Source organism: Coffea eugenioides, chromosome 1 (genome assembly GCF_003713205.1).
Source record: "Coffea eugenioides isolate CCC68of chromosome 1, Ceug_1.0, whole genome shotgun sequence".
In the NCBI taxonomy this organism is placed as follows: Eukaryota; Viridiplantae; Streptophyta; class Magnoliopsida; order Gentianales; family Rubiaceae; genus Coffea; species Coffea eugenioides.
The window spans coordinates 41,317,281-41,337,703 of NC_040035.1; the positions used below are offsets into that span (position 1 = coordinate 41,317,281).

General features: G+C 36.2%; 3 protein-coding genes across 3 annotated transcripts; 2 read left to right on the forward strand and 1 right to left on the reverse strand.

The window, feature by feature from the left end:
• Positions 1-1,176: 1,176 nt before the first annotated feature.
• Positions 1,177-6,544, reverse strand: LOC113779333 (methyl-CpG-binding domain-containing protein 6-like). Its single transcript, XM_027324928.1, has 4 exons — positions 6,179-6,544; positions 3,267-3,446; positions 1,829-1,939; positions 1,177-1,676 (listed from the first exon to the last, which is right to left on the reverse strand). The coding sequence occupies exons 1-4, from the start codon at positions 6,542-6,544 to the stop codon at positions 1,389-1,391; spliced, it is 945 nt and encodes a 314-aa protein (XP_027180729.1). The 3' UTR covers positions 1,177-1,388.
• A 2,443-nt stretch (positions 6,545-8,987) lies between these two features.
• On the forward strand, positions 8,988-11,487 carry LOC113768765. Its single transcript, XM_027313273.1, has one exon. The coding sequence runs from the start codon at positions 9,324-9,326 to the stop codon at positions 11,277-11,279; it is 1,956 nt and encodes a 651-aa protein (XP_027169074.1). The 5' UTR covers positions 8,988-9,323; the 3' UTR covers positions 11,280-11,487.
• A 2,457-nt stretch (positions 11,488-13,944) lies between these two features.
• On the forward strand, positions 13,945-19,653 carry LOC113783323 (bifunctional nitrilase/nitrile hydratase NIT4B). Its single transcript, XM_027329425.1, has 5 exons — positions 13,945-14,233; positions 15,507-15,686; positions 16,994-17,287; positions 18,333-18,608; positions 19,176-19,653. The coding sequence occupies exons 1-5, from the start codon at positions 14,083-14,085 to the stop codon at positions 19,325-19,327; spliced, it is 1,053 nt and encodes a 350-aa protein (XP_027185226.1). The 5' UTR covers positions 13,945-14,082; the 3' UTR covers positions 19,328-19,653.
• The last annotated feature ends 770 nt before the right edge of the window (positions 19,654-20,423 follow it).

Consider the following 20,423-nt stretch of genomic DNA (forward strand, 5'->3'; position numbering starts at 1 on the left):
CTATGATATAGACTTCTATTTTTTTTTTCAGGATCCAACATTTATCAAAGTGATAGTTTATAAATAATGGAGATGTTTTTATCATATATTGAACTATTGTTACAAAGTTTCATTTTTTAAATATACTTTCATATGCCCGTGATTATTATATTTTACTTTTTTTTTAAAATTTCTCTATAGATTGTAATTTTTTTTCAAAAATATAATCTACTGTGCATAGCACGGGTATTTATACTAGTAAGAGTAAATTAGATGGTTATTGTTATAGGCAAAAAAAAAAAAAAAAAGAGCTAATCAACTTGCTACTCAATCACTTTATCATTAGGGAGTATTGATTCTTCGTTTTGACTTTTGACATTTTGAGTACTCAATTCTTGAATTTTGACATTTGTCTCTTGAATTTCGACATTACTCAAGCATTACCAAAAGTAAAAGTTTAGACACTTGCATTACCTTCAAGCTCTCTTATTTCAACTTTCTGCCCATACAACATGAAATCTCCCAAAGGAAAAAATAAGAAAAAAGAGAGAAAAAAAAACCAACCTTATTAAAATGCAATAGCTCAAGAACCTACATTAAATTCTTATCTCACTCTAATTACACATTGTTCGCTTTTTTTTTTCCTGTCATTAAAATTATTGGATATTTAGTTTATTTTTTGCTACTAGTTTATTATTTGCTCACGTGCAAATGTCAAACAAATGCTTCGCCCAATAGGGCTTAATTGAAAAAAAAAATACTAAAATAAAGAAAGAAGTGAAAGAAAGAGATTTAAAATGTAAAGAAATGTGGATGCTCAAATGTTTTCTTCTTGTGCCAAATTCAATAATTGGCCGATGCTTGCAGAAAACATCTGAAAGGGATGAGCATCCTCCATCGATTTCACCTGCATAAAACAAAACAATGGATAAACACAAGGTAAAACGCATTCCTAAATCCTAGAGAATTCTGTACTGATTAAATTATCTGCATGAACCTGCAGTCTACGGTCTGGTTTCTGCCTAGCAAAAGGTGGAGAACCCTAAATCTCCATTCTCTACTTTCATGGAAGGGCCACCAACAGTCACTGCCACAGGTCAGATATTTACACCAAGCATGCAATTTAGGACACATTTTCAACATAAAGCAGAAGCTCGATATTTCCCTACAATATTCCACAAGCAGAACCCCAAGAAAACCAGCAACAAATGTGACAGGTAATGAATCACAAACAGCCTTTCAAGTAGGCAGTAAAATTTTGAATAATGTATCAAAGATTATCCCCAGAATTCAATGCAGAAAAGAAAAATGAAAGGTCTGTAGTTGATCACTGCCAGTTTTCTGCACTTGTTCTAAAACATTAAACAAAGAAGAAACAATCATGTGTAAACTTCAGTCCACTGCATACGTCAAGAAGCACCGTTGGTTTTGTCTAGCTGTGTGACACGCGAATAAACATTTCCCCATTCAGTCCTTTCAGATTTGGGTACAGTTGCATTGCTGAAAGTAGGTAGCCAATCATCAGGGCAATCATTTGCCTGAACCCACGTGAGAGACCGTGGTGGGTTTCGGAAGTCAAAGTTCATATCAGAAAAGTCTCTAATGTTTGATTTGGATTTCTTTTTCTGGTGATCTGAAGGGTTACCAGAAGCCTGCTTGGATGTCTTTTTCCTTTGATCGGAAGGGCCATCAGAAGGCTGCAAAACAAATCAAACAGTTTCATTTTCTTCATAAAAGCACACACATGTATGCCAAATTATGATGAGATAATTTAGTGTTTTGAGGGCTGTGGTATACTATCAATATGACTGAAGGAAGATTGTCACCAAACCAAACATTTATGCCTGACCGTAGCATTAGCATCAGATTTCAACTTTTTCTTGCGCCTGCTTCCTGTCTCCAGGAATTCGAGGACCTCGACCTTTGATCGGAATTTTAGCCCTGATGGCGAAAAGAAATACTGCACAATAAAAACCACAAATTGGTATTATTAAAGCGCCATAGATCAACTTCCAGGCACTTTGCTGAATAGGCATAATACAATTTGCATATTTGTACAGAATCATCAGAGCGCCAGGAAAGGCAGTAAAACAAACTAATGACAAAGTCAACAACAAAATTGACATCCCCTACAATGCAAACTCCTGAGATGTTATTGCAGAAAAACTATGAATATGTAAAAACTCCACTTAACTTAGTGCAGAAAAACTATGAGTGCTCAATCAAACTGCTAAAAATAAGAATACCCATACTTCACTCAATATAGCAGACACACAAACAACTTTATTTGCAGATGCGGTTGACCAAGATTGACTACAACAATCAACAGCCTATAACTAGCTGAATCTAGCTAACATTTTAAAATAGCCTGGATTCACAGAGATATATGCCAATGTTCAGAGAAACAAATGAGAAGAGTATGCAATTGGCCACCCAGCAGGCATTCGTGTGAAACCATTACTATCTTCTAGGAACACCACATGGGGATCTATCGTTGCATGAAAAATATCTTCTCACAAATAAAAGATTAAGAGCATATTCAAAGATTTTGAGCAAATATTCCCACAAATTTTAACTACTAAATCGCATGTTAAAAAAAACCAATAGCAGATCTAATGCCATAAACCTCTTCCGTTGCATGACTGTTAATGCAATTTATATGTCCAAAGTATTTTAATACACACCGTTTAACCACCCAAGTCACTTGGCCTTCAAAAGTTGCATGCTGCCACAATGAAATGCTCATGTCAACCGTGAATTATTGACCAAAATGAATGTGCAAATAATTTAACAGGTAAAGCCGATAGCCAAACAGGAGAAACTCTCAACACCAATGATGGGAAACTAGAAAAACACGATAGCCACTACTAAGACAAGAAAGAATAAAGGAAAGGAAGGAAACCGTAAAGCTCACATCAACAACCCTATCAGAATTATCTTAGGAAAAAACAGTGGAAGTATTCCATATAGAAGACAACCTCCAAAACCATAACCCTGCCTTTCTAATCAATTTTGGAGGGAAAATCACAAGCATATCCTTTCAAAACTTTTATAAATTTTGATCAAGGTCATTTATTTTCTAGATGCAGAGCCAGTCTTCACATCGCTAAACAGTTAAAAACAGAAAGAGTCTTGAGCAGAACTTACATATAAGTCCTCCTAAACAGTTACCAATGAGGTGGAACTGATCTCCTACTTTCACTTGACGACACCCACCAGAATTAGAAATGAACAACCTAAAGATAACATGTATCTACATATAGAAGTCAACTAACAGAAGAAATTACTTTGTCAGTGTTGCCAGCAGTTTTACCGGCAGTACGGACTTTCCATGTGAACCCCCAGTCCAGCGGCAGCCAGTCTGGTCTCACCACCAATGCAGTGCAACCCTTCCTAGCTTGAGGACCCATCTTTGTTAGCTGTTGCAACATCAGAGTTGCAGGTGCAGTTTCCAACATAGAACCAATCTTCATTTGCCCCTCAGCATGGTACAAAGTTTCATTATACATGCCATTATCACCAACAGATTCATGACCGACAAATTCATGAGACCCACCTTGGTTTAGTTTAAGATTACTTTCTTTATCATCATGAGATTTTTCCCTAGGTAACTCGATCTGCTCCTCGGGAGAAGCATTGAGGTCAATCAAGGCCTTATCATTCAAGGGAGGTGCTACAAAATGGTAGCTGTGTGAAAAGCGGTCAGCCATGTTGGAGAGTTGTGAAGCTCTAAATCTATCAGAAACTTAGAGATGGGTTCCAGAAAGCGATGAGTTTGATTGACAGCTACAGGATCAGAATGGCAACTCTTGGACCAAGCACAATGCAGTGAATTAAAGATATGCGATAAATGGGCATTTATGTTGCAATAAAAAGAGAATCTAGGACTGGATATCGGTCGGAATACAATGACTTCATGATTTTTGCTTGTCATCCATCACAGCACATCAATAACCATGAAAAACATACGTATACAAGCGAGTGTAAAAAGAAAAACAGTCAATGAGAAAATTTTCACAAAGAAATCAGTCATCTTTCATCTTCTTACCATATTTATTCAGTTAATGCTTACCATAATGCAACTTCAACTTTTATGCTTATTTCAATCTTATCATATTCAATGTGTCCTAAAATCTTGCAAGCCTGATGAAAAGTATCCAGTAACCTCATAATGGGAGTGATTTTTCTCTTTATTGCGATCAGTATTCTCATACTTACCCCATATTTTGCAAGGGACTCTAAAATGTTAATAACGAGTTGTGGATAATCCATAACTCATCAAGAAATTTAAAAAAAAAATGTATATAACAAGATCTCAATAATTTCAACTATCACAAGTAAGAACATTGTAGTTGTCTCAGCAAAGAACTCAAGTATGAGTCTTCTTTCACTTTTTCTTAGGCACATTTTACATCTAACCAGAGATTGCAACAACAACTAAACCTGAAGACAAATTTTTTGTGCAATTTAACCTCCTAGATAGAAACTTGCAAGGGAAGAAACAAAAAAACATGAAGGCAAAAGGGGGAGAACAAGAAGCTTTCAACCAAAGGAACTACCTTAAAAAAAGAAGTTCAAATAAACCAAATACTCAGGAGATTTCTTCAGCTTCTGGAAATAGATAAATCTATGGCTTAATGATATCCACAAGTATTCTAGAACAGCTTTACCAAAGTCACATTAAGTTTAGTGTGGCAGCTTTTTAACCCCTCGAAGTCAAAAAGTTTAAAGGACTTATGGCTTCAATAATAAATTTCCTCCACAAATAGATTTGAGGTATTTTACTTCAAATGACAAGGTTACAAGTATTCCACTGAGCTAGATATATTTATTTATGGTTTGTCTTACATTCTTATCAAATAGATTTCAAAGATTTCTTGACAGGATTGTAGAACAAATGACATTTCAGTTGATATTCAGCTATTTAAAAAGATATAATCACTTGTAAAGCATTTTGGTTGGCCTTAACTACTTCTTACATACATATACCCAAATACAGGAAGAAAGGGAGTATCAAAGAGAGATTGCATCCTAGGTTCTATAAGATACCACAAAGAAAGTCTTTGGATTAAAGTAACTGTGATCATCCTTGTAAGTTAGTAGTAAGTATGCCATCAACTCTGCTTTTTAAACAGAGATATCTTGCAAAATCCCATTAAGTAATGATTTTGAGAATGGTTGAGCACCATAGTAATAAAAGGCACCAAAATTAGCACAAAAATCAGCAAATTGCAAAGTGATAATGTTGAGAAAAAAATGTATGCATTTTGAACTAGATGTATACAACAGAGTTTCATAGCTTCACTTCATATTATGAGTTTAAAAATACTAAAAAAAAAAAAAACAAAGGCACAGGTGGAAGGAAATGGATAAATCCTTTGCTACCAGATTTAACATTAACAAGAACTTAGTTCACAGGAAAAATAAGTTTGACTATCTTTCAATCTCCTATGCTGCTATGCATCAAACATATCAAGAAATTGCGGTCAACCTTTGCAGCTGCAAAACACAAGTGCATTCCACTAAAACTCTTCCAAGTTCTAATATAAAAATAATTGGCTTCATTCAATGGAAAATTAGGTAAAATTTGCAGTGTTATATGCAATGTCATTAACATTTGTGTGAATTTAAAATAATAAACTACATTGACAGTGACCACAGATGGTCACAAAGAACAAAATTTATCAGCAATAATTGGTAATAGATAAAGAAGTATGCACTTAATGGCTAACTAGCAAAAAACACCAAAATCACATCTCTTAACTACTCCAAGAAAAGTCCCCCCCCCCCCCCCAACCAAAACACACACACCAAAAAAAAAAGGTCATTGATGCGAGCCCGCCTAGCACAAAATTTGCAGTTATGAAGGCTTACAGATGAGTCCTAAGATTCCTGATTACACCTTATTTCTCGCAGGTTCTTGTGTCAACTAAAACACCAAAAATAACACACTACTACTAAAGTTCAAAGAGAGAGAGAGAGAGAGAAGTCCAAAAATTAACTCAACAGTGACCATTGCAATTAACTGCAATGTTATGGAGGCAAAAATTTCCATCCTCAATATCCACAATACAATTATCGATACAAAGCTACTACATTTCACCTAAAACACAAACACAACCAAAAAAAAACAAATTTAATAATAGCTTCTAAACAAAAGTGAAAGATATTGTCTGGAGAGAGAGAGAGAGAGAATTACTCTGTCAGATGTTCCAGCAGTGGCGCCGGAGGTTCGGACTCTCACTTCTATCTTCCAATCGTCCGGCAACCAGTCAGGCCGCTCCGCCATCTCCTCTACTGGTCTTCTCGGCCGCCGTTGTGACAGTGGAGTTACTTCTATAGCAACAGAGGCCATAGGAGTGGCTGAAGGTTTGGTACTGGTTTCCGCCGGGGCAGGCTTTTCCTCTGCTGATGCTGCGTCGTCGACCTTCTGGTCGGGGTCGATAAACCAACCGGTTTCTAGCAGCGGGTCGGGAAGTATTTGATCGTTCAAGGCTATGTCCGGGTCGACCAGGTTGGAGCCTTGAACCGGATTTTGTAGGCCCGAGAAAATGGGCTCGGACATTTGGGTCGAAAGAGTTGTATGCCGGGAGGGAAGACGGGCGTGAGAATTTAAATCAAATTCCGTCTACCGGCTGATTAAAAAAAAAAAAAAAAAAAAAATGGCTAAGGTTTGTTTAATAGATGAATGGTTTTTTCTAGCTAAGGTTAAAACAAACTAACTAAGCTTCATTAAATAATGATTTTTTCAAAATATCCGTTTGAATTGCTATTTCCTAGAGTTTTCGTAGATGAATGTATTGTAATAATTTGATGTATATGAGGAATAAAGATAATTGAAATATGTGTTCATGAAGAATTGTAAAAATTTTTTGAAAAAAAAAAAAGACTTTCCAAACATATGATTTATGTGTCATAAAACTTTGATCTTATCGCCACTCTTAAATAGTGATCACTTCAACCTCTAGTATATTTATACATTTTTAGACAAGAAAATATAAGATCCTCATCCGCAAGACTCAAAATTGTTGATGAATAAATAGTATATATTTAGAACTAAACTCTTTCGCAAAATATTGAAAATTTTAGAGAATTATAGAAGGGCATACCATGTTTGAAGCTATGATGTCGAAATTTGAGTTGTTCCTGTTCGTACTTTGTAGGCCTCAAGGTTTTGGAGGTGATTTTTCTTAGTCGAAAACAAATTATCTGCTGACGAATTCAAGTAAATCAGGGAATCAAAATTTCGTTAAATTTTAGCTTTGCTGCAAATTTTCGCTCCTTTGATGACTTTGCTAGTGTCACGACTTCTCTCTTTTCCTTCTCTCTGATGGAGTTTTTCAAAATACAATGGGTTATTCTGTAACTTTTCCTTTTCCTACTCTAATTTTTTTTCAAAATATGACAGAAGGGCATTTTCCTATTTCCCTATTTATGAGTTTCTTTTTTTTTTTTTGGCCTAGAATGACATTGTTCCAATTAAGCTTTTTGTGGCTTCATTTACATTTACATCATCCAGTTGGCAGATTTTATCTGAACTTTAAACTTTTCGTGGCTTTATTTACATCGTCCAGTTGGCAGATTTAATCTGAACGGTAAGCTTTTCATGGCTTCATTTGCATCATCCAGTTGGTAAATTTAATCTGAACGGTAAGCTTTTCGTGAAATTGTCTGAAAGGAGAAGCAAACCAAATTATGCGGTTATATTGAATTGGATTACAATGGTAGAATTTTTTAACTTCATTCACCTGGATGATATTCAAATCATGAATTGACATATTATTGTTTTATACAAATGACAATTACACACCAAAATCCTATTGCATGCTAGGAGGAGTGCCGAAATTATTTTTAAAGTGAAGTTCATGCTAGCAGGAAAGTGAAAACTTCACTTGCCTTATTTAATGACGATTTTATTTGCAGTAGATTAGGTAATTATCACTCTATGGATTGTAAATTATTTGAGATAATTTTGTAAAAAAAATACTGTAGCACTTTTTTGATATGATATATGTGAGATAAAAAGATGATTGGAAAATGTGTTGATTATACAAGCAAATCAGTGTGTGTCAATAAGGTGTAAATAAAATGTAAATTTTTACTATCCAAACACGGTGTTGAATTTATGGCTTGGGCCTTGGTGCTATAGTCCCAAAACCAAAAAAAAAAACCGTATAACACTGAAATTATTACATTTGGTCACTCACATTTTAAAGCCATTGTATCTTGATCTCAAACTTTAAACAAAAAAAAAAAAAAAAGTTAATATTGAGCTCAATACTCTAAAATACTTAAAATCTCAATTTTATTGAGGTTTCCACAGTATAAAATCTATTACTGTGATCATAATGGTCGCATAAAGTACTCAGCCTAAGTATATAATATTTTGAAATATCATTGAACTTTTCTTGTGTTTAAACGCTATATGTTTAAATACACGCTATCCAACGCAAACATGTATCTCTGTTCCTTTTTCTGTGTCAAAACACAAAAACATATCCCTTTTTGCAAATTCTAATGAATATTCAATTGATAGTTTACCAATTATATATTGGATCTTGCTCCTAGTAATATTAGGGCTTTTATATTGTGCCACAAAGGCATAAATTAAAGAGTGGATTACTTTGTTGGAAATGATTTTTGTGCTAAAGTGTATGTTACTCGGAGGTGGGCAATAATCTCTACTTTATAATGGACTCACTTCTTCTTCTTCTTTTTCTGTAATTAACCCTTTGTCTAGGAAACAAAAACCATACTAGTATCATTCACACAAAAAAGAAGAAAAATAAAAAAAAAAAGAAGAAAGGCCAATTAATCTTCTTAAGGTATTAGTTTTCATTTTCAGTTTAAACTTTAAAGTATTTCCTGATTTTTCATGAAGACTATAAACTAGTATTCTTTATAATAATAATAAAAAAAAAGAAATTGCATACAGACTATAGTTTCAAAAAAAAAAAAAAAAAACTAGTGTTCTTATCGATTTTGTTTGGCTTAGTAAATAAGTTTTCCTTACTCCGTCAACCCCATCAAGTCGAACTCCAGAGACCTCTTCATTCACATTCGTACATCAGAATCAGGTAAAATTATAACTCAATAAACCCATAGTTATTATTTTTTTTAAAATGTATACAAGTCAAAATACAGAGAAACGATCACCGTATTTGCAGTTCTTGATTCATACATAAAAAGATTATTGTGTTTAACTTGACTGGATTACATAAAAATCCCAACTTGGATCGGTTTATTTCTGGGTTTGGCTGAATTCAGTGATGTTTTGATGGGTTTTTGGTTTAGTTGATAAAATATTATGTAGGGTTTTGTAATTTGTTGATTATTGTTCGATTATGGCCACGGTTGTGTTGAGTTATGTGCAAAATTTATGGCCTTTTTCTATCTTGAAAGATGATTTGAGGGTTTCAAATAGTTTAGTGAAGAAATTGCCAATACCCGAAAGCACAAAAAGGTTTGTTTATGCTATCCAAGAGCCTGAATCAGGGGCCGTGATATATGTTCTCTGTGTTCAGAATTTATCAGAAAGGTCAGCTTTAGATGCTGAATGCCTTATTAAAGTGGTTAAACCTGATGCCGTGCTCGCCCAGGTTGGTCCCTCGATCGAGGGGAATGAGTTTTCTATGGAGAAAATTGCATCTGAAGCTTGTAGTAGCCCAGATAGTTATTTTAGTGCTAAGAGTGATGATAGGAGGGGTAATGAGTTTCTGTTGCCAACATCGGCATTTGAGGTATTAAGGAGGTGTTTTTTGCATAAAATTAATAAGGAGAAGTATGAGAATGTGGCTGGGAGTTTGGTATTGAGGGAGATTTTCGGGGTCAGTTTTAATGGTCATTTCTTCTCGGCTAAGAGGGCTGCTGAGGAAGTTGGTGCGGCATTCTTTTTGCTGGAGTCACCTTTTGTGAAATGTAGTGGTGATGGTAAATGCTCTTCGGAGATGGACAACGAGGAGGAGGAGGTGGTGGAGGTTGGGTTGGGAACTGGTCTTCGTGGCTTTGGTATACAACCTAATAGTTTGGTTCCTCAGAAAGGGATCTCAATGGCGTCAATGAGTTTAAGGCGGTTTTCTGCTATGAATGATGTTCAATCCTGGATGGTGAAGTCCTTGTCCAGAGAATTGAGTAACTTAAGTTCTGTTCTAAAGGTGGGTTCTGAAGATGTTCAACCCAGGGTTGATTATGAGGCCCCACAGTTTTCACAATCCATCTATCCCTTACTCGTTGATTTACATGATATTTTTGTTGACATCCCATATATGGGCAGTGCTCTAGCTCATGCTCAAAAGATGCTTTCTGCTATTAATAAGGGAGAAGCTGTTGATGGCCAGCTCCTTTCAGAAGTTCATGTATTTCGGATTGCTGTTGAGGGATTGCGGATTGCTTTGAATGATGCAGCTCGGCTCCCTATTAACAAATTGGGGAACCCTCTCCCCTCTAAATGTGAGTTTTCGGAGCTTCCAGTTCAGGAAAAGTCCCATGCACTCATTGCACAAGCTCTTCAAAGCCAGACTACAAAGTTCAAATCAATTGTAGCACTAGTTGATGCTAATGGCTTAGCAGGCTTGAGAAAACACTGGAATACTCCTGTTCCAGTGGAAATTAAGAACATGGTTCAACAGCTGGTTACTAATTGTGAGAATGACAGGAAAATACTCAGCGACAAGAAGGCGTTGCTCTCAGCAAAACCAATATTAGCAGTTGGGGCAGGTGCAACAGCAGTGTTAGGAGCATCTTCCCTCTCCAAAGTCGTTCCAGCATCATCTTTGGTCAAGATTTTGACCTTCAATGTTCCTGCTTCGCTTAAACTTATGGTGACTCAAACCTATAAGGTTGTTGCTCTTACATTTGGTAAAAGTGTTGGTCCTTCAAAAGTGATCGCACCTGGAGTGGCAAGTGGAGTCAAAACGTCTTTTCTGAAGGCAGCTGCTTCTGCTGAGAAAATTCGTGCTGTAGCTCATAGCATTATAGCTTCTGTTGAGAAAACTAGCCTTTCTGCCACAAGAACTGCATTCTATGAAATAATGAGGAAACGGCACGTTCAGCCGGTTGGCTTTCTGCCATGGGCTACCTTTGGATGTAGTATTGCTACTTGTGCAGGATTGCTTATGTATGGAGATGGAATAGAATGTGCAGTTGAATCTGTTCCTGCCGCTCCTTCAATTGCCAGTTTAGGGCGTGGCGTCCAAAGTCTACACCTGGCATCTCAGGCAGTCCGGCAAGCTGAAAGCTCCAAAATACAAAAGTCAATAGAATCCCTTCTTGATAGATTTAGGAAGATGAAGGTTCAATGATGACAATTTAACAATAATCTAAAGTTGCAAATTGTTCCGACTTTAATTTATCCTATAATGGAATACATTAAAACGTATGGTGTAAATACAGTTCAGGAAGAGGTGTTTAGCAACTTGTTTTTGTAATTCTTGTTGATATGTTGTCTGTATACGAGATTCTTATTTGTGATTGTGGATGAATAAAAGTTGGCACAAAGCTTGCACCCGAGTTCCTTGTCTCTTGATCTTTCAAGCAGAAACTAGGATAAGAGTTTCAGAAATCTGTGTCACCATTGTCAGCAAGCATTTATGCCAGTGTTTTTCATTTTTGTCTTATACGTAGCATTTTGGTAAACACATCATAAGCTGTATTACCAACTATTTGCTTCATCTTTCTCTCCTTTCGCTCTTCTTTTCTGCTGTGCAGTTTAACGACATTCTGTAACGATTACCCTGCTGCCTCATGATGTATTTAGCTTGTTTCTGCCAGTAACTCCCCGTACTCTTGTCGCACTTCTTGTTTGGTTATGGTTCTGTTTAAGTATTTAAAGAGTATTTTAATCCTGATATATTTCTTTCTGCAAAGATGTACCTATGTTATTCCTAGGATCTATATCGTAATGTTGAAACTACGATGGGTTTTGTATAAAAGTCAGCAGCTTTGATCATGTAACAGAATTATGTGGTCACAAAGCAGATCAACCTCCTGATTAGAGTCACTGAGAACTCGAATCATGTAAGATTTTAGATATATCTGGAACATTTTAGTTTTCAGAAATTTGCTTGATGGTTTCGTCCCTTGTTTTTGGCTTTTCAGCTAAATTATCTTTGAGCTGGATTTTACTTATCTAGCGGTGAGATGTCTTTTTTTGGATACATAATGCTCCTTTCTTGATCAACCCTGCTAAATTGTGTTCCTTTATTGCTATGTGGAAGTAGCTTGTCGGGCAAAAATATAACAAGTAGAGAAGAAGAAAAGCTAAGCAATACCTTATGGCTTTGTTGTTAGTGGGAGCCGTAATCATCCCCTTGGCCCTGTTCTGTCTTCACCTCCTGCTTCATACAGCAATGGTCTTGTCTGATGGTTAGGTATTCTTTTTGTGCACACTTTCAGATATTTTGTCATTGCTTTGATGACAATCCTAGGTAAGGTGGAGGTTCTAAAGACCTGAACTTTATCTTGACAACATCTTTTGCATCTGTGGTTTGGGGTGTTTTGTTAGAAACTGCAAGGATTTTCTTTGAATCCTCATCCGTCTGTATCGGAGCTCAACTCCAAGACCACTTATACAGATGTCATGGAATGCTGCTTTATTTGGCATTTCAGAACTTATCCTGTTAATGGTCTTTCTGAACTGGATTGTTGCATGAGGTACTTTTTGACCTCACCTCGTACAATTCTAGATGGAGAATATACAACAGTTTATCTTTGTGAATCCCAGGTATGCTGAAATTTCTGGACAATCAGTAGAGTTATACCCACTTGTGGAAGATAGATGGTACTTCTGATTGGGGGATTTCCTGATGAAATTAATCATCTTGAACCTTAAAATTTGCATTATCTAGCCATGTTTCTTATTAGAAGTTTCATGGAAGTTATTTGGTTGTTTGAAAATAGTTATCGCATTAACTTAACGCTATCAAAGTTGATTATCATTTTCAGGTTATTGTTGGGAAGCTGCTAAACTCAAGATGGAAATTGTCTTTCCTTTCTTCTCCTCTTTTCTTTGTAGCTCAAAAGCTTTCTCTTCGTTTCATTCCTCTACGTAACTCCCAAACTAGGCCTAATGAAGTTCCGTTTAGAACAGCCCCTCGTCATTAATCGCTATCCGTTGGTGGTTCTAGAAATATGATGAAATACTACTAGTTTGGCAATGTAATTGATGTGAACTGGTGATAGACCTTTTTGCTACCATTTGCTTAGGTATAATTGGAATCCGTACAGATGCACAATTGTCTATAGTTAGATACAAAAAATTCACTTTCAATTTCTAAACTTTGAGTTGGAAGATACATTTCGTTTCCAAATTTTTCAACAGGACGCATTTAATACATAAATTAACAATTTCTAGTCACGTTTAGTTCAAAAACAGTAAATTGCTGTTTAATCTCCAGAGCATGATCTTTTTATTTGCACTCCGGAGTATGCTCTTTTTAATCTTCAAATTGTATGCCACGTGGCAGATTTTGCTTAGTCACTCCATTTCCTTCTCCAAACCACAAAGCACACCTTAATACCTTGTCCCATCACTTCCCAATCAATATAAAAAGTAAAAAAGAGAATCTAGAAAACTCTAGAGTTTATTACAGCAACAACAAATTAAGGCTTCGTCTGGGAGTGGAGGATTTGGACAGAAAAGAAAGAAAAAGAAGAGAAAGTTAAAATGGAAGAATTTAGTAGGAAAGAAAGGAAAAGAAATGGAAGGACTTAAAAGGATGAATTATAGTCAAAATTTTTCCTCCCAAAAACAAATGAGAAGAAAGTTTAAGGAAGCTTGTTAAATTTTTTTAAATACCTATTTTATTCTTAAAAAAGTTTTGAACAAATATTTAATAACTTTTATATCTAAAATCATTCTACTAATTTTTAAAACTCCCAAATAACATAACAGTCTCTTCTCTTCTCTTTTATCATAACTTAAGTTTTCCATTCTTTTCTTTTCTATCCTAAACTCCCAAACTAAGCCTAAGATAATATTTTGTTTAGTCCAAGGTACCATATGCAAAGCACCGGACTAAAATCATCATCTTCAACATCAGCAGCAGAATCAGTTTCTCTGGACAATCAAGACACTGAAAAAACAACTGAAAAAGGCCAAAGAATATGGCTTTAATTCCCACAAATTCCCATTCCCAGGTCAATGAAGGACCCTTGTTTGCAGAAGTGGACATGGGTGCTGACTCCTCTGCAACCTCTGTTCGTGCCACCGTGGTCCAGGCCTCTACCATTTTCTATGATACCCCTGCCACCCTGGGTTAGTCCAATTACTGCTTTTTCAATGGCCCTTTTGCTAAGTATGTTTTGTTTCTTGAATATCTACTGTATCTGGAGCTTTAATGGTGACTGAAATCTTGGGTTTTAGTTTGTTTTCTGAGTGACCCTTTTGATAAGTATCTAAATTTGTTCATAATCGACCCCTTCTTCTTTTGGGTTTTAGCGAATCTCCGGGTATTGTGAAGTCCTGAATGATTGGTGTAGCAGCATAGGGTGCTTTAGGGCCCTAAAAAATCTCATTGTTAGTTGAAGAACTCAATAATTTGAACCTACAACATCCTGCATGCTGATATATTGGATCTCAGATTGATACTTGTCAGAGAATTACATAATTCAAATGCATTTAATTAATTGCCTGCAGATTTTGGTATGCACGAAAGTATGTCCCCATTTTAAAGTTTTATAATCTAAAATCTTTTAAATTCTTCAGCATCTGGACTGAATAAAGTGGAAGCTGCATCTGCTACTTCTTTGGGTTCAAGTTGATGATTGGAGGCCATAGGAAGTCACAAGTCAACTAGCATTGCAATAATTGACAGAAAATTTGTATATAAACTTGAGAAACCTCTGTCAACTTAGTATGCATGGGAACAATTAAGAACATTTTTCTACATTAATCTCATGTATCAGGACCAAGCATTCTAAACTGCACTGTGCAAATGACAGGGATGTAGTTTCCCACACTCACATACATACCTGTATGTTGCAGAAGAATGATGAAAAGCATGGCAAAAGAGCAGCTTACAAAGCAATCTCTCTTATCCGCTGACTAAATGATCAATGTGACTGCCTAGTAAAATTAGGATCTCAATAGCTTTCTAGAAGTAGTACAGATAGACAAATGCGAATGGTACTGCTTGGTGTGTGTCTGCACATGCATAAGCTTGAGTCTTACCATGAATAAAGCTGTTATTTTGATGAATGACACTTCCATACAAACTGAAAAGTTTATTTCTGCATTTATAATTATTGCTGCAGAGGGAACTTTTGTATTTACTGGTTGTGATAGGATATGCACTCTCAATCACAATAGCTCAAAAATAAAAAGAAGAAGAAAGGCATTATCTGGGGCCTTTATAACAGTCACTGGCTATGATTTTCAGCTTCCAGAACTGGTACATGAATTAGAGAGTTAGTTATACAATTCAAGAATCTCTTAGAAAAGGATGCAAGCTTCATAAGCTTAGATCTTTTTAAATGAGCGACATCATATCTTACTTGTAATTAGTTACAATTTTTCTGTCTATCTTCAGATAAATCTGAAAGGCTGCTCGCTGAAGCAGCCTCTTATGGTGCCCAATTGGTTGTATTTCCTGAAGCGTTTATTGGTGGCTATCCTCGTGGATCAAATTTTGGTGTTACAGTTGGTAATCGTACAGCAAAGGGTAAGGAAGACTTCCGGAAATATCATGCTGCAGCCATAGATGTGCCTGGTAAGAGCTTATGCCTATTTTTCTTCTGCAAGCAGATGATTAGAATAAAGAAATAAAACAACAGAAGATAAAAACATAAAAAGATATAAAAAAGGAGATGACAGTTTTTTCTTTCTTGCTTCCCTTTGCCTCAATGCGCGCATTTGATTTTTTTAACAAGCAGTGTCGTAAGCAGCACTTTCTTTCTGGTCAAGAGTTAAAAGAGCATTCTTCATGCTCCTTCTTGATGATGCTGGATTTACTTTTAGTAGATGGGATACAAGTGAAGAGCAAGGGATACTCTTATCAATGCTAGAGGAAATAAATGTATATTTTGCCCTCATATTGTTGTGTGCTGCGGAATATAGCTGTCAAGAAGACATGGAAAGTCTAATTTTCACCTATACTGCACTCATAACTTCAAAGTGCACCAGCACTTAAATGAGATATATGTTACTTCTGATAGATATCACTGAGGGGCATTTGATTGCAGGATTGTGGCTGCAAGAACTGACCATTTTAGGATTAATAGTGGCAGAAGCATCTTGCATTCAAGTTTAACATGTTTGAGGGATATTAATTGCCACATGTTGAGCTGTGGGATACTTGGTTGGAGCCTCTAATTGGTTATGTTTTTAACAAGTCATAGTGCCCACTCTGTTCCAAGGACTAAAGGGTGGTTGATAAGAAAATAATCATCCTATTTCGAGTTCAGCTTGATTTTGTTTGGATCATATTCATGGGCTGAAGAAGCATGTTTGCTTCCGTTTTCTGTTTGGCTGTCATTTTGCTTTGCTATACTATTAGAAGAATTTGTTCTGCTCTTCTTGGTCCACCATTCTTTGCATAATCCTAACATTGGCTCCATATACCAAAAAGTTCCAGTATCCTCTCAAGCCATGTTGCTAGTGATGCTAGATGGTTTGATCTATCTTACTGGATCCATTATTGTGTCAAGTACATTATTAAAAACACAGAACTTTGTCTTTTTCTTGCATGTTGACTCTTCAATTTCGTTGTTTTATATTTTTCAGAGGGAAACCACAGGTAAGGAGAATTAATTTGATGACTGACATTACCAAAATAAGCTATTTTTGGAAGAACCAATTTCTGCGTACAGAACTTATGTTGATAATATTGAGATACTAAAGTAGTGGCCTTAATTGACAAAATTGGACAATTCTATGGAAATTGATTCAGAAGCATAAAGTTTGTGATTGTGTTTCTTGTTCTTATATACTTTTTGACTGTCAGTTTCTTAGTGATTGTTCTATAAGATAGAAGTTAGGTTATCTTCATGTTAATAGAACTTGTTTTTTGTGATTCAGGTCCTGAAGTTGATCGTTTGGCTGCCATGGCTGGAAAATATAAAGTGTATTTAGTGATGGGTGTGATTGAGAGAGAGGGATACACACTCTACTGTACAGTACTGTTTTTTGACTCTCAAGGTCGTTACCTTGGAAAGCACCGTAAAGTCATGCCAACAGCTTTGGAAAGAGTAATCTGGGGATTTGGAGATGGATCTACAATTCCAGTTTTTGAGACACCAATTGGAAAAATAGGTGCTGCAATATGTTGGGAAAATAAAATGCCACTACTAAGGATGGCAATGTATGCTAAAGGTAATTTGCCTTTCAATCTTAGTATAAACAGAAAATAGTAGATTTTATCCTTTCTGGCACTTTGCATGTCTGTCCTTACAGTGCAGTCAGGATTTCTTGTCTAACTTTTTGTGGTTTAGGATCATCCTTTCGGCAATATAACGTAAAAAACTGAATGTCATGTTTCGACATCTTCCAGGCTGAGCGTGTTATTCTATTGTACATTTATTTCTTTAAAATTATACTTTTCTCTTTCTTTCTTTTTCTTATTAAAATGAGAACTTGGTTCAAATTACATCCATCTTCCAATCTGTTTCAAGTAATTTTCCAGTTAGCATATTGAGAGAGAGGGAGAGAGAGGGAGAGGTGTTAAATGAGCTTGTGCAGATGCGGCAGTTGAAGGATTTCATTTGTCTAGCTTTTTGTGTACATGAGCATGGCATGTTGTGCTTTTTCAAGTAATTTTCCAGATGCATGCATTGTACAAAATCCTCTTTTGGAGTCCACTTGGACTCTTGTCATTTCTTATCTAAAAGTTGGTCCTGATATTCTCTGGACTTGTAAGGTGGGTTGAATAAGCCCTATTATCATATGGGTCAATTAAATGTCATTTCGCTACTACTGTTGTTGGTGTACACCGCAACTTTTACTTCTGGACTTCCATAGTTGAGATGATAGTCATTGACTGTTAATTTCTACTGCTCTTTCGCGAATTTGAATCTAATCATTTCTCTGTTTGCATTTGAAATTCTTAGATTGTTTCTTGTACTAGATGTTCCAAATGTTTGTTTAGTGTCATCTGCTATCTCTAGTAACATCAGGTTCACTATTAAATCCACGATATTGGAATAATGGAATATTTTACATCTGATCACAACCACTGGAAATTTGTGATGCTATGTACATTTTTTGTGAAAGATAATTGACTACAGCTTAATCTGTCAAATTTCTACTGTAATCACTAATGTTTTCTTTTGTGGGATTGGTTCAAGTTCTACCCCTGCTTAATCAACACATTTCCGTTGGATTGTTGATGCGATTGCTGATGTTCTTCCATTGCTTATAGGCATTGAAATATATTGTGCACCTACTGCTGATTCGAGAGATGTATGGCAAGCATCAATGACTCATATTGCTCTTGAGGGTGGATGTTTTGTTTTATCTGCCAACCAGTTCTGCCGAAGGAAAGATTACCCACCTCCGCCTGAATATCTCTTTTTAGGCACTGAAGAAGATCCTGACTCTGTTGTTTGTGCTGGTGGAAGTGTTATAATTTCACCATCAGGGACTGTGCTTGCTGGACCAAACTATGAAGGGGAAGCACTCATCTCTGCAGATCTGGGTATGTTATGGTTTGTTGAACTTCTAACCGAATGCAAAAGCTCTATTTTATGTGGGGTAAAAATGAATATGAATTTCTTACCACCTTGTGTCCTTTTTAGGTTTCATTTGTTTTCCCTGTATGTGAACTCAAACAAGTAACCTTCATACTATGTGAAGTGACATTTGCTTTCTTATATACTTTTTCAGTGGCTGAATTTCCCTTTCTCTACAACTTTAGGACCGCTTCCCATTGTGAAATAAATGTTTGTATCTGACAAAAGGTTTAATGTTCCCCTTCCTCAAAGCTTGTATTACTAGTGGTGAAATGCTACCTGTTATGCAGAAGTCTTCCGTTCTCTTAGCCATGTAAATAACATGAATATCCTCTGATTCATACATCATAAAGTAGTTTGGATTATTTTGGTGAAGCGCTCAGCTCATTTAACGCACATTCTCTTCTTGCAGTTATACTACAAAGCTTTAGTGTGACTACAAAATCTTGATGTAGTGGCTTTCTCTTCTAATCTTCTTGTTTTTTACTTGGAGCATATTAATCTCACCTTTTCTTTGGTTACACAATTCGTAGATCTCGGAGCAATAGCGCGGGCAAAGTTTGATTTCGATGTAGTTGGGCATTATTCAAGGCCTGAAGTGCTTAGCCTAGTCGTTAGAGACCATCCTACAAGACCAGTAACTTTCACTTCAGAATCGGAAAAAGGGGAAGGCACACAGAAGTAGCGATGGTTTTATTGCAGATTAACTACTTGTTTACCTCTTGATTTGGTGGCAACTTCACTGCTTATCTGAAGTGGTCCCTGGTAAATATATCCGTCTGCATCCCCCTGATGTTTGATGGTTTGGCTTATTTTTGTCCATCTATGGAAGCGCGACAATAACATTAAATTCTGGTTAACCAAAAATCATGTTAGTATCCCTGTCAACTAATCACTGTCAGGTTACAGTAATGCTGCTTGAGTTCGACCTGATTCTTAGTGGTACAGGGGACTACTATCCTGTATACTTTATTTTTGGCAAATCAGTGACTCATATTATAGTGGTCCAAAGATTTTTGCAGTCTCCCTCCTCCCCCCTTTCTCCCCCACACCCCGTCTCTTTCATAGACAGACAACTTCAACATGATAGATGCTGCCTCTTTTCTACTGAGAGCACAACTAGATATAGTCTTGATTCTCTTGGGACCAGGATCAGTATACTACAGATCCTAAATGCCCTGCAGAAAGCTGCAGAAGAAACCTGTCAAGGAATTATGATTCTATCCAAGGTTTGAAATGGGGCAAAAACTTGGGTAGACCATGGTGCCCCAAATTTTGCCCGGTCTACCCAAGTGTTGGCCTTGAAATAAAATAAGACTGTTCTGTGTACGAGCAACTAAAAATAGCTCTAGTATCAGCTACCTGGGTGATAGTAATGGCCTTATGAACAGTTTAAAATAACTCTAGTATCAGCTAAAAATATGACTGTTCTGTTGGCCTTGCAGTGATAGTAATGGCCCTATGAACAGTTTGTAATTGTTCAGAAAGACTGCCTTTAGCCCCTATCCAAATTATATCATCTCTTGCCCCAAAGAAAGATAAAAATGAATTGAAGAAAAATGGGACACAGATAAATTGTGAAACAAGTGATTTGAAGGTCAACTGATTAATGTTCTTTAACTGTTAAACTACTGGGTTTTGGGGACAAATGTACCTTGAACTATGTGAGAATAGGGCATTGTCAACATTCCCTGGCCAAAACATTGAAAGTCTAAAGATAGAGGTGGCAACCACCTAAAATAATAAGAACCACACATGCCTATTATCACAATGCAATCGAT

What these genes read in the sequence shown, in the direction of transcription:
- LOC113779333 (XM_027324928.1), bottom strand. Translation starts at nt 6,544, where the DNA reads ATGTCCGAGCCCATTTTCTCGGGCCTACAAAATCCGGTTCAAGGCTCC. An exon ending in CTGCTGGCAACACTGACAAA is followed by an intron (nt 1,940 to 3,266) that starts GTAATTTCTTCT and finishes TTTATTGTGCAG; the next exon opens with TATTTCTTTTCGCCATCAGG. An exon ending in AATCTGATGCTAATGCTACG is followed by an intron (nt 1,677 to 1,828) that starts GTCAGGCATAAA and finishes TTTGTTTTGCAG; the next exon opens with CCTTCTGATGGCCCTTCCGA.
- LOC113783323 (XM_027329425.1), top strand. Translation starts at nt 14,083, where the DNA reads ATGGCTTTAATTCCCACAAATTCCCATTCCCAGGTCAATGAAGGACCC. An exon ending in TGATACCCCTGCCACCCTGG is followed by an intron (nt 14,234 to 15,506) that starts GTTAGTCCAATT and finishes GTCTATCTTCAG; the next exon opens with ATAAATCTGAAAGGCTGCTC. An exon ending in ACTCATCTCTGCAGATCTGG is followed by an intron (nt 18,609 to 19,175) that starts GTATGTTATGGT and finishes CACAATTCGTAG; the next exon opens with ATCTCGGAGCAATAGCGCGG.
- LOC113768765 (XM_027313273.1), top strand. Translation starts at nt 9,324, where the DNA reads ATGGCCACGGTTGTGTTGAGTTATGTGCAAAATTTATGGCCTTTTTCT.